Raw genomic sequence first — 14,053 nt, forward strand, 5'->3', positions numbered from 1 at the left:
CTTTGAGGGGTCTATATGATAGAAAATACCCAAAAGTGAAACCATTCTAAAAACTGCACCCCTCAAGGTGCTTAAAACCACATTCAAGAAGTTTATTAACCCTTCAGATGCTTCACAGGAATTTTTTGAATATTTTTAAAAAAATGAACATTTAACTTTTTTTCACAAAAAAAATACTTCAGGTTCAATTTTTTTTATTTTACCAAGGGTAACAGGAGAAATTGGACTGCAAAAGTTATTGTGCATTTTGTCCTGAGTACGCTGATACCTGATATGTGGGGGGGAACCACTGTTTCGGCGCATGGCAGAGCTCAGAAGGGAAGGAGCGCCGTTTGACTTTTTCAATGCAAAATTGGGTGGAATTCAGATCGAACGCCATGTCACGTTTGGAGAGCCCCTGATGTACCTAAACAGTGGAAACCCCCTACAAGTGACCCCATTTTGGAAACTAGACCCCCCAAGGAACTTATCTAGATATGTGGTGAGAACTTTGAACCCACAAGGGCTTCACAGAAGTTTATAACGTACAGCGGTACAATTAAAGAATCATATTTTTTCACAAAAATGATCTTTTCACCCTCAATTCTTATTTTTCCAAGGGTAATAGGACCCTAAAAGTTATTGTGCAATTTGTCCTGAGTACGCTGATACCCCACATGTGGGGGTAAACCACTATTTTGGCGCATGGCAGAGCTCGGAAGGGAAGCAGCGCCATTGTCATGATCACGTGTGTCAGGACGCAGATGTTTCCGCAAGGCGAACCCATAACACACGTGACCCTGGATACACCGCCTCCAGTGGGGCGCATTTAAATAATAAAACGTGCCGGTGGATACGCCGCCTCCACCTGGCGAATTTGGGAATTACACGTTATACATAAAATCTGGAAACCCCGCCTCCAGTAAGGCGAATTGAAATAATAAAGGGGGGACCTGGGAAACATTAACAGTGGTGGGCCCTGCGATAGGGAAAAGGGAATTGGAGACCTCCTGAGCTCCCCTGAGCCAGTGTCCCTGCATTCCCTATGCCGGTTTCGCACCGGGCGCCGCACGCGTACCTCAACGCCCTTGCTCGCCCTGACCCTAAACCCTCACTAGGGAATTGGTCGGTGCGGAAACTAATCCCACCACTGCACTAGTAACACACATGAGGGAAAGAGACAATACAGGGGGACACCACTTATCTTTATGCTCCGTGCTTATGCTCCTGCAACAGAGCCCTCCACCTGCGTGCGTCTTCTCCTCCACCCGGATCCATCACCATAACAGGATCCTGCACCATAGTGCTGCCTAGGAGCAGAGTCCACCACCAGTTGCTGCAGCTTAATATCAGAGTCCCAAGGATGAGTTCAGCTTCTGCCACGAAGGCAAGCATGCTTGAGTCCAGCTCAGCAGCCAAGTCCCACATGGTGAGTGCCACTCTCCATAGTAGCCACTCCACCAGACCATGCAGACACTTCCCGCTGACACCATCACTGCGACTCCACCACGCCATGCCAGCCCTTCGTCCAGACACCATCGCTGACACACGTCCCCCCTGGCTAAGCTGCGCAGGACTCCTCCTCAGCTCCATCATTTCACCAGGCTCTCACAAACTAAGCAAGGAATATCACCAGCAGTGATTGCACACCCTGAGCACACCTTTATAGGGTGTCGCACCTGATCCACAATCAAGTGCACAAAAACCTAAAGTGCAATACCACTAACCACCACCGGGGACAGTCAAGACACCTTGAAAACTTGCCAAAAGGGAAAAAAGTTCACACAGTGCTTTTAAAACTGTCAGATCACTTCAGATCATGACAGCCATTTGACGTTTTTGGCTGGAATTGAGATCGGACACCATGTCGAGTTTGGAAAGCCCCTGATGTACCAAAACAGTGGAAACCCCCCACAAATTACACCAATTTGGAAACTAGACCCCCCAAGGAACTTATCTAGATGTGTGGTGAGCACTTTGAACCCCCCAGTGCTTCACAGAAGTTTATAAAAATCGTATTTTTTCCACAAACATGATCTTTTAGTCACCAATTTTTTTATTTTCCCAAAGGTACCAGGAGAAATTGGACCCCAAAAGTTGTTGTCCAATTTGTCCTGAGTACGCTGACACCCCATATGTGGGAGAAAACTACTGTATGGGCACACGTCAGGGCTCGGAAGGGAAGTAGTGACGTTTTGGAATGAAGACTTTGATGGACTGGTCTGCAGGTGTCATGTTGCCTTTGGAGAGCGCCTAATGTACCTAAACAGTGAAAAACCCCCACAAATGACCCCATTTTGGAAACTAGACCCCCTAAGGAACTTATCTAGATGTGTGGTGAGCACTTTGAACCCCCAAGTGCTTAACAGACATTTATAACGCCTGGGTGTAAAAATAAAAAAATCATTTTTTTCCACAAAAATCATACCTTTGCCCCCAATTTTTTATTTTCCCAAGGGTACCAGGAGAAATTGGACCCCAAAAGTTGTTGTCCAATTTGTCCTGAGTACGCTGATACCCCATATGTGGGAGAAAACTACTGTATGGGCACACATCGTGGCTCGGAAGGGAAGTAGTGACGTTTTGGAATGCAGACTTTGATGGAATGGTCTGCGGGTGTCATGTGCGTTGGGAGAGCCCCTGATGTACCTAAACAGTGGAAACCCCCCACAAATGACACCATTTTGGAAACTAGACCCCCCACGGAACTTATCTAGATGTGTGGTGAGCACTTTGAACCCTTAAAGTGCTTCACAGAAGTTTATAACGCCCATGCGTGAAAATAAAAAAATCATTTTTTTCCACAAAAATGATATTTTTGCCCCCAATTTTTTATTTTCCTAAGGGTAACAGGAGAAATTGAACCCCAAAAGTTGTTTTGCAATTTGTCCTGAGTAGGCTGATACCCCATATGTGGGGGTAAAACACTGTTTGGACGCATGGCAGAGCTTGGAAGGGAAGGAGCACCATTAGACTTTTTTTCAACTCAGAATTGGCTGGAATTGAGATCAGACGCCATGTTGCATTTGGAGAGCCCCTGATGTGCCCAAACAGTGGAAACCCCCAATTCTAACTCCAACCCTAACCCCAACACACCCCTAACCCTAATCTCAGCCCTAACCCTAACCCTAGCCCTAACCCAAGCCCTAACCCTAGCCCTAACCCTAACCCTAGCCCTAACCCTAACCCTAGCCCTAACCCTAACCCTAGCCCTAACCCTAACCCTAGCCCTAACCCTAGCCCTAGCCCTAACCCTAATGGTAAAATGGAAATAAATACATTTTTTTATTTTATTATTTTTCCCTAACTAAGGGGGTGATAACGGGGGGTTTGATTTACTATTTATGGCAGTTTTTATGTTTGGCAGCTGTCGCATGCTAAAAGACGGTTTTTATTGTAAAAATAGTTTTTGCATCACCACATATTGAGAGCTATAATTTTTCCGTATTTTGACCCACTGAGTCATGTGAGGTCTTATTTTTTGCGGGACGAGTTGACGTTTTTATTGATACCATTTTCGGGCACGTGACATTTTTTGATCGCTTTTTATTCCGATTTTTGGGACGCAGAATGAACAAAAACCAGCGTTTCATGAATTTCTTTTGGGGGGGTGTGCTTACACCGTTCCGCCTGCGGTAAAATTGATAAAGCGGTTTTATTCTTCGGGTCAGTACGGTTACAGCGATACCTCATTTAGGTCTTTTTTTATGTTTTGGCGCTTTTGTGCAATGAAAACAATTTTATATAAAAAATAATTATTTTTGCATCGCTTTATTCTGCGAGCTATAACTTGTTAATTTTTTTGCTGATGATGCTGTATGGTGGTTCGTTTTTTGCGGGGCAAGATGATGTTTTCAGCGGTACCATGGATATTTATATGCGTCTTTTTGATCGCGCGTTATTACACTTTTTGTTCGGTGGTATGATAATAAATCATTATTTTTTGCTTCGTTTTTTATTTTTATTTTTTAAGGGGTTCACTAAAGGGGTTAACTAATCAGACAGTTTTATAGGGCGGGTCATTACGGACGCGGCGATACCAAATAAGTGCACTTTTCTTTTTTTTTTATTATTTCCAAAAAATGAATTTATTAGGGAATATTTTTTTTTTATTGTTTATTTTGTGATTTTTTTTAAATTAGTTTTACACTTTTTTATTTTTTTTAACTTTATTACATTGTCCCAGGTGGGATATCACTGTCCTGTGACAGATCGCTGATCTGTCACATCATAGATCACTGTGACAGATCAGCAATGTGTCACAGGCACTGCACAAGGCTTCCTCCTTGCCTGCGCTTTGCCGGCATGAAGAAGCCAGCTCCCTGCAGGCCCCCGAAGGTCCCCGTCGCCATCTTGAATTTGGGGACCTGCAGGGATGGAGCCCCCCGCAGCAGCGCTGCACATTGTGCTGCTGTGGGGGCTCAGGGAAGCACGGAGGGAGCCCCCTCCCTGCCGATGCTTCCTTTAACCCCCCGGTACACCGCGATCGTGTTTGATCGCGGTGTGCAAGGGGTTAACGTGTCGGGTGTCAGCTGTGATAATCAGCTGACACCCGACCACGATCAGCGGCGCTCACCACGTGGGCGCCGCTGATCACTGTGACGTACTATCCCGTCCCTGGAAATTAAGTCCCAGGGTACATGACGGGATAGTACGTCACATGACAGAAAGGGGTTAAAGACGAACCTACCCTTTGACTATCAAACTCCAGGCTCCGAAGGGTTAATCCAGATTCTTTTTCATTGGGAATCAAAGGACAGGCCTCAACAAAATGTTCCTTCCTCTCACAAAAAAAAAACACACGCCCTTCTTCTTGCGAATGTCGGGGGAAGACATACAACACGGATGAACCTCCTAACTGCATGGGTTCCTCTAACTCCACAAGTACAGGTTCACACCCGGACCTCCCCCCCACCGACACAGGGGTATTGTCCCGGAAAGAGGGCTTGGGAGAAAGTGGTCTTACCCATCTATCCCGCAGGTGTCTATCCACCCGTAAAGCCAATGACATGGCAGCCTCCAATGGCTGCGTGGTTTCATCCACTGCCAAAGCATCTTTAAACCTTTAGATAAAATCTTGACAAAATTGACTTCTAAGGGCCGGGTCCTTCCACTTGGTATCGGTTGCCCACCTGTGGAATTCTGAGCTAGACGTCTCCACTGAACGATTCCCCTGCTGAAGGCGACGGAGCCTGGATTCAGCCAAGGAAATACGGTCAGGATCATCATAGATAAGGGCTAAAACCCTGAAAAGCCCTTCTTCAGTGGTCTTGTATGTCTTCCATTTTCTAATTATTGCTCCCACAGTTGATTTCTTCACTCCAAGCTGGTTGGCTATTGCAGATTCAGTCTTCCCAGCCTGGTGCAGGGCTACAATTTTGTTTCTGGTGTCCTTTGACAGCTCTTTGGTCTTCACCATAGTGGAGTTTGGAGTCAGACTGTTTGAGGGTGTGCACAGGTGTCTTTTTATACTGATAACAAGTTTAAACAGGTGCCATTACTACAGGCAATGAGTGGAGGAAAGAGGAGACTCTTAAAGAAGAAGTTACAGGTCTGTGAGAGCCAGAAATCTTGATTGCTTGTTTCTGACCAAATACTTATTTTCCACCATAATATGCAAATAAAATGAAAAAAAAACAGACAATGTGATTTTCTGGATTTTTTTTTCTCAGTTTGTCTCCCATAGTTGAGGTCTACCTATGATGTAAATTACAGACGCCTCTCATCTTTTTAAGTGGTGGAACTTGCACTATTGCTGACTGACTAAATACTTTTTTGCCCCACTGTATGTTCCGCACTTATTGCCGAACAAGAATCTAATCCCTGCCTGACCCTAGCAATAGGCCCTACATAGGAAGGAAACAAGGTGTGCGCTAGTCATTCCCTACTAAATCTAAAGACCGAAAGGGTAGATGGATGGGGGGGGGACATAGCTTGAGAAGACCACAGAGATGTCACCTCAGCAATTCTCCAAGGGTCCTCAGGGAAGGCACTAACCGACAGCAAGAACTTCCGACAAGACTGAGGCAAGTATGCGCTAATACCCGCACCATGCTGAAGCAACTGAATGTAACTAAACCTTCAGCACAGGTGTGTGATTAGCAGCAGAAGGAGGAGGTAACTATAGGGTCCTAGAGGGAGAAGGATATCGCTCCATAGCAGAGATGCAAAAATCAAGAAGTACATGAGCTAAACGCAAAGACCTTCTACAGCCGGATCCAGGATAACTGTCACACCTGACACACCCGTGACAGCAGTATTATAGCTAGCGGAGTGTCATCCCTCATCCTGCGGGCACATGGTGGGGTCTCTATATATCATCCTTGATCTGATTTTAGCTACAGGCCTATTACATAATACGTATACTTTTCCCACTACTTTCTATTTGTCTTGGAGGTTTACATAAGCACTACACACTTATATTATTAAAACTAAAATCCCCATGTAATATGCTGTGACTGTACATGCTGCTTTCCACCTGATCCTACCTCTGTATTGTCTCTAATACTGATCTATATATATATACTAGCTGAAGAGCCCGGCGCTGCCCGGGCATAGCAACTAAATGTGGTTAGTTATAGCAAATTATAATTATCCTCCATCCCATAGTCCCGTGCCCATATACCCATCACACATCCTCCATCCCATAGTCCCGTGCCCATATACCCATCATACATATCCACCATCCCATAGTCCCGTGCCCATATACCCATCATACATATCCACGATCCCATAGTCCCGTGCCCATATACCCATCATACATATCCACGATCCCATAGTCCCGTGCCCATATACCCATCACACATCCTCCATCCCATAGTCCCGTGCCCATATACCCATCATACATATCCACGATCCCATAGTCCCGTGCCCATATACCCATCATACATATCCTCCATCCCATAGGCCCGTGCCCATATACCCATCACACATCCTCCATCCCATAGTCCCGTGCCCATATACCCATCATACATATCCACGATCCCATAGTCCCGTGCCCATATACCCATCATACATATCCTCCATCCCATAGTCCCGTGCCCATATACCCATCATACATAAACACGATCCCATAGTCCCATGCCCATATACCCATCATACATATCCTCCATCCCATAATCCCGTGCCCATATACCCATCATACATATTCTCCATCCCATAGTCGAGTGCCCATATACCCATCACACATCCTCCATCCCATAGTCCCGTGCCCATATACCCATCATACATATCTGCCATCTCATAGTCCCGTGCCCATATACCCGTCATACATATCCTCCATCCCATAGTCAACCATTATGACATCATAATGAGGGGCAGGGCTTGATACATACACTTTTTCCCCATTATGTAGATAGGGGCAAAATTGTTTGGTGAATTGAAACGCGCAGGGTTAAAATTTCACCTCACAAAATAACCTAGGACGCTCTCGAGGTCCAGACGTGTGACTGTGCCAAATTTTGTGGCTGTAGCTGCGACAGTGCGGATGCCATTCCCGGACGCACACACACACACACACACACATACATACATACACACACTTGAGCTTTATATCTAATATATAAAGCTCAAATGTGTGTGTGTGTGTGTGTGTGTGTGTGTGTGTGTGTGTGTGTGTGTGTGTGTGTGTGTGTGTGTGTGTGTGTGTGTGTGTGTGTGTGTGTGTGTGCGTGCGTCCGGGAATGGCATCCGCACTGTCGCAGCTACAGCCACAAAATTTGGCACAGTCACACGTCTGGACACCGAGAGCGTCCTAGGCTATGTTGTGAGGCGAAATTTTAACCCCGCGCGGTCCAATTCACCAAACAATTTTGCCCCTATCTACATAATGGGGAAAAAGTGTGTGCGTATCAAACCCCTCCCCCATTATGATGTCATAATGGTTGCCATGGCGACGCTGATGTCATCATAGGTTGCAAGCCCCGCCACTCATTATGATGTCATAATGGTTGACTATGGGATGGAGGATATGTATGACGGGTATATGGGCACGGGCCTATGGGATGGAGGATATGTATGACGGGTATATGGGCACGGGCCTATGGGATGGAGGATGTGTGATGGGTATATGGGTTAGTTACTATGCCCGGGCAGCGCCGGGCTCTTCAGCTAGTATTAGATATAGGAGCAGTATTATAGTAGTTATATTCTTGTACATAGGGGCAGTATTATAGTAGTTATATTCTTGTACATAGGGGTCAGTATTATAGTAGTTATATTCTTGTACATAGGGGCAGTATTATAGTAGTTATATTCTTGTACATAGGAGCAGTATTATAGTAGTTATATTCTTGTACATAGGGGCAGTATTATAGTAGTTATATTCTTGTACATAGGAGCAGTATTATAGTAGTTATATTCTTGTACATAGGGGCAGGATTATAGTAGTTATATTCTTGTACATAGGGGGCAGTATTATAGCAGTTATATTCTTGTACATAGAGGCAGTATTATAGTAGTTATATTCTTGTACATAGGGGCAGGATTATAGTAGTTATATTCTTGTACATAGGGGGCAGTATTATAGTAGTTATATTCTTGTACATAGGAGCAGTATTATAGTAGTTATATTCTTGTACATAGGGGCAGGATTATAGTAGTTATATTCTTGTACATAGGGGGCAGTATTATAGCAGTTATATTCTTGTACATAGAGGCAGTATTATAGTAGTTATATTCTTGTACATAGGGGCAGGATTATAGTAGTTATATTCTTGTACATAGGGGGCAGTATTATAGTAGTTATATTCTTGTACATAGAGGCAGTATTATAGTAGTTATAGTCTTGTACATGCGAATAGCCTTGTTCTTACCAGCCCTCTCTTCTGGACCCCAGTACACTGAATCCGACCAGCACGATATCACGAGATTTGCAGAACTCCAGTAATTTGCTCTGATTGAGGAATATGTTACATTCTACCTGTGCAGAGACATAATGGTTCATTACTATATATATCAGTGCGGATAATATGCAGTTATTTAAAGAACATTTCACTCTAAACAACCTGTTGATGGTAGAATATTACAATTTGGCTCTTTTTTTCCGCAAACAGCGCCACAACTGTCTATGGGTTATATCTGGTATTACAGCTCCACTAACATGAAAGGAGCTGTACTGCAATACCACACACAACCTGTAGGGAGAGTGCCCATAGGGTTTTTTTTTGTTAATTACAAGTTTTTTCTACATTTTTAGGATATTTATGTGTGATTGATCCTTTCTGGTCGGTGATATGTACCTGGTTGCACACTGGTTTGTACTTGAGCCCTGGCATGTTGAGAATCAGCTCCAATTGCCGACGGTTAAAATTGGAGACTCCGATGGATCGGACGAGGCCGGCGTCTCTGCACGCTTCCATAGCCTAGAGGTTATGGTAAGATAATCAGGGAGATGCTCCATCCGAAAATGGGAATCTTACCCCGTATGGAGGAGGAGAAGTCATTCTGCCCGGTGTCACCCATAATCTTATATATAATTTACCTTCCATGTTTCTCGGATATCTGTGTTATGAAAAACCAATTTCCCATTTTCATCTTTAGGAAAGAGATCATCTCCGGGCTGGATGGAGAAAAAAAAAAATTAACATATAATGTCTTCTGCTCGGAACTGATTGGGAGCCACGGTCAAACCCACACACATATCCACCAACCTTAAACTCCACTGGGGTGTGGATCAGGAAGAGATCCATGTAATCCAGCTGCAGATCCTTCAGAGATTTCTCCAGCCCGAGTCGGACCCTCTCGGGAGTGTGGTTATTATTCCAAAGCTGCAGAATAAATTAAAAACCTGTAACAGCTCGTCATCGCCACCTAGTGGTGATGTTAAAGTGAAAAGAATATTTTGATAGGTCACCTTCCCAGTGTAAAACATGTCTTCCCTCTTCACAGTCCCATCCGCAATCTTTGATCTAATGGCTTGGCCGACCTCGACCTCATTCCCGTATATTAAGGCACCGTCGATGTGGCGGTATCCAACGTCAATGGCCACCTTGGTGCTCTCACCGGCCTGTTCATTGGTGTACTTAGCCTAATAAGATGCAATTTTTATAAATCTCATTGTTTCCCTCTGGGGTAAATGAAAGATGGAATGTTGGTACAGTGTCCCAAATAGGGAAACATTGCGGTGGCGAGAGACCGGCAGTAATGCCGCTTTGCTTTGGATTCACTGGAGCAGCCGTTAATTTACGTCTGATGCACTCACCATGTCCGCCGCAGTGCCAAATCCGATCACTGGCATTTTATTCCCATCGTTCAGCACCACATAGGAGTCCGGCTTCAGAGCCATGGTGTAATGTGTCCCAGTGTCTCGCAGTGCACAAGGTGCTGCCTGTATTTTATCTGGCCCTTCCCCTACCGTACAGCCCGTCCTATAGGTCAATGAAAGAAGGCTTATGCCTATTTGGCAGGGATTCTGCAGCGTCATTGCTGAGTAGCTATATAAACATACAGTATGTGATGGGAAAAATGAAAAGAGAGGTCACGGGGAAACTGAAGAAGGCTGTGTCTTCCTATTTGTTTTATAATAACTAAACAACAAAAAACCATAAAGCATAAAAGAATCTGCCCTTAAAGGGGAAAAGTTTCATCCTGATCCCATGTAAGCATCAAACTGGAACAACATGATCCAGAGTGCCAATCAGACCGGATGACCAACCTGGATCAGTGTCGATCAAAAAGGATATACTTTAATGATCCCAAGTGTCAATCACAAGGAATCATCCAGAAAATCTTGAGTGTCGATCATAATAATCATGATCCAGAGTGTCGTTCAGACTGATTCAAAATTTGTAATCCCTAGTGTGGGATCAGACAGGATCAGCATTCATGATCATGAGAGTCGATCAGACTTGATCAAACATCTATAATAGTGAGTGTTGATAATAATATTCATGAACTCAGATGTCGATAAGACTGGCCTAATATTTATGATCTACACATAGAAAAAACATAAGCGTGCACAATGTAGTATAGATATAAGATACTAACCATGTGATTCCAGCTTCGTCCTGGGGATTATCGTATTTTTCAGACTATAAGACGCACCCCAAATTTTCAAAAGAAAAAATGGGGAAAGAAATTAATGCGTCAAATGAGGGTTCGTCTTACTGTCCTGTATTCAGCTCACCCAGTGGGGATCGGCAGCGTTGGTGGCAGCAGGAGTCGGACAATTCTTCCAGTGGTTCAACGCTGCAGGGCGATGATCTCTCTCCCATCCCAACCTGGTGCGGATGGTGCGGTGGTGCTTGGTGATGCTGGGACTCCGGCGACATTTTGTGAAAGCCTGGAGCCTCTGCACTTCTATTGCCTTGATGCTGTGGCCTCCAGGAAAATGGCCGCCGGAGGCAGCGCATGCGCAGATTGAGATCTCGGCAACAAGATCCCATTCCGAGAACTCAGGAGACGAGATCTTGGAGCCGAGATCTCAATCTGTGCATGCACCACCTCCAGCGGCCATTTTCCCAGAGGCCAGATTGATTCCCCGGGTGCAGATTGAGATCTCGGGAGATGAGATCTTGGAGCCGAAATCTCAATCTGCACATGCGCCCCATCCGGCAGCCATTTTCCCGGAGGCAAAAGCTTCGAGGCAATAGAAGTGCGGGGCTCCTGGCTTTCACAAAATGTTGCCGGAGCCCCCTGCACCACAGAGCACCGTCAAACTTGCCGCACCAGGCTGGGATGAGAGTGAGATCATCGCCCTGTAGCGTCGGACCACCGGAAAACTCACCTGACTCCTGCTGCCACCAAGTACATTCCGACTATAAGACGCACCCCCGTTTTCCCCCCAAATTTTGGGGGAAAAAGTGTTTCTTATAGTCTGAAAACTACGGTATCTTATATCTATACTACATTATGCTTGCTTATGTTGTTTTTTCACCTCCTGCATTTTCGATTTCTAATTTCATGTATGTCTTAAACTTCAATAAAAAAAATATTTTTTTAATGGGCATACAATATATACTCTGTGGGTTCTCCTACTTTCCATGTGTAGTTCTATATGTTAATCAGTTCAGTCCTTGATTACTACTAACGATTGGTCTTGTGTAGTTAATTACTTTTTCTTCTGTTTTTGAACAGATTTAACCCCATTTGTCCATTATGGACTTAAAGGCTAGGGAACAGACCTGGCCTAATAGAGCTTGTGACATTTTCAAACTGAGTGCTACTAGTAGTTCCAAAGATACCTATGACTATAAAGAAAACACCAAAAAGTATCGTAATTTATTACACAAAATGACCCGTCTATGGTGGACCAAAACCTCCTTGGACAACTACTTTAACCAAAAGATCATCCCTAGAGGCCTTAAAATTCAGCTGTATCCCACCTTTGGCCTGGATGATGAGGTATTGATCAAAAAATGTCCTTCATTGCGATTATTAATGAAAAAAATGGGCAACTGTTGAATGAGGTTGATACCCAGATTGCTCAACTTCAAGCACAGATGTCCAAAGATTTAAAAGCCGATGAGGTTGAGAAATTCCATAAGGATGTTGACTGTGATCTAGAAAAATGGGAAAAGGACATAAGTATGGAAAAAAATACCAGAGGGATCTAAATGATTACAAGACCAAAATCATTTCCAGATGGCAAAGAAGAGCACCAGAAGGACAAAAAACTATTTCTATGAACCCAATACCTCCCTGTCCTCAACATCAAATCATTCATCCTTTCACTGTTACTAATATGTTGGCTAGATTTGGAGGCCAAAGAAAGTACCCAAAGTACCCTAAAAATCCAGGGTTCAGGAATGAACCGCACAAGGTATTAAATTTATCCCATCATTGCCTTACTTCCATCCAAACTAATGTTCTTGACAAAGGACTAACATTCTCTCTTGCTAAACCTTTAGATGCATTTACGGCATTAAAGGATATCCACCTGTTTGCTCGGAAACTTATTCTTAAGAGATTTCATGAGAGGTCATCCTCTGCCAATTTGTTTGAAACGGAAGAAGAACAACAAGCTTTGGCAATTTTAGAGTCCTTAGCTGATGGGAATGAGAGTTCCAAACCAACGGTGGTGAGTAATAATCCTTCCCATTTGTTTAAAAAAAAATAGAAAAAAATCCAAGTTTCACTACATGTCCGGCAGTAGATATTTTTGTTAAAATGGTCACAGCTGATATTGAAGGGTTAAAGAAGATCCCTACCTATCATACTAATGGGTCACCCCCGTCCCAGGGCTGTGGGGTACTCGGTACCGGGCCAGTGTCGGTGGGATGTGTCGCGGTGGCTGTGACCCGGTCAGTGGCCCTGGGTGCCCAAATCAGTGGTTGTTTTTAATGTAGTTTATAGGAATAGTTCGTGACGCCACCTGTGGTGCTCGGCAAGTAAGATGTTAAGCCGACGCTGCAGACATATCCTCTGGGACAGATGGTGTGATGCAGCAATGGTGGTATAGCCCTCCACAGGCAGGGCTGTTGTCCCAGGGCAGTGTAGATGTTGGGACACTTTGATGGTGTAGTGTCCGGCGCAGGGGATGTGAGGAATGTTGGTACCCAGATGTAGCAGTGCTGACGGTGTTGGCGCACAAGTGAATGGAAGACACCAGGGCTTGCAGTTCCAAAGCTTTACTCACAGTTCGTAGTGCACATTGGTGCCCGCTTCCATGCCGCGTCCTCCGGGGCAGAGACTCAATCAACCTCCCGGGCAAGTCAGGACTCTCCTCTCCAACACTCCGCCAACATGTACCTTTCCTGAACGACTCCTCTATTGCGCCTTTTGGTGTGAAGAGCTCCAGTACCGTGGTACTCTGAAGTTCCTCCTGTCAGATGTTCCTAGAACCTTACTTGTATGACAGACAGCTGTAGCCTGCTCAGGGATTCTCCTGGATCCCGGCTCTCTATCCGTGTTGCTGTTGTGTCCCAAGTCTTACATGGGAGTAGTGCATTTACAGCCAACTACTCCACCGATGTCTGCTGCAGAACCATAAGTGTCCATACAACGTCGGGGACCGGGCCCCGGCCTTGCGCTGAGAACCTATAGGCAGGGTTCCTCTTCCAACCCACAACTCCTCTCTGATCTCCTACTCCTTCGTTCCACGCTGTTCCTTCTCTCTCTTATGGAAGCTTAGGTT

The 14,053-nt window shown here is 44.8% G+C and overlaps 1 protein-coding gene across 1 annotated transcript in view; it reads right to left on the reverse strand.

Annotated features, from left to right (window-relative positions):
• LOC141083298 (aldo-keto reductase family 1 member C1-like) overlaps window positions 1-10,402 on the reverse strand; it is a 28,842-nt gene extending 18,440 nt beyond the window's left edge. The window contains exons 1-6 of the mRNA XM_073567479.1: window positions 10,181-10,402; window positions 9,833-10,006; window positions 9,630-9,746; window positions 9,461-9,538; window positions 9,219-9,341; window positions 8,793-8,899 (exon numbers count right to left, since the gene is read on the reverse strand). Of these exons, the coding sequence (XP_073423580.1) occupies window positions 8,793-8,899; window positions 9,219-9,341; window positions 9,461-9,538; window positions 9,630-9,746; window positions 9,833-10,006; window positions 10,181-10,402 (821 nt within the window). The remainder of the gene's footprint in view (window positions 1-8,792; window positions 8,900-9,218; window positions 9,342-9,460; window positions 9,539-9,629; window positions 9,747-9,832; window positions 10,007-10,180) is intronic.
• Between the last annotated feature and the right edge of the window lie 3,651 nt (window positions 10,403-14,053).

The sequence above is a fragment of the Dendrobates tinctorius genome, unplaced genomic scaffold (assembly GCF_039654945.1).
Source record: "Dendrobates tinctorius isolate UK_male_01 unplaced genomic scaffold, ASM3965494v1 ptg000020l, whole genome shotgun sequence".
Taxonomy (NCBI): Eukaryota; Metazoa; Chordata; class Amphibia; order Anura; family Dendrobatidae; genus Dendrobates; species Dendrobates tinctorius.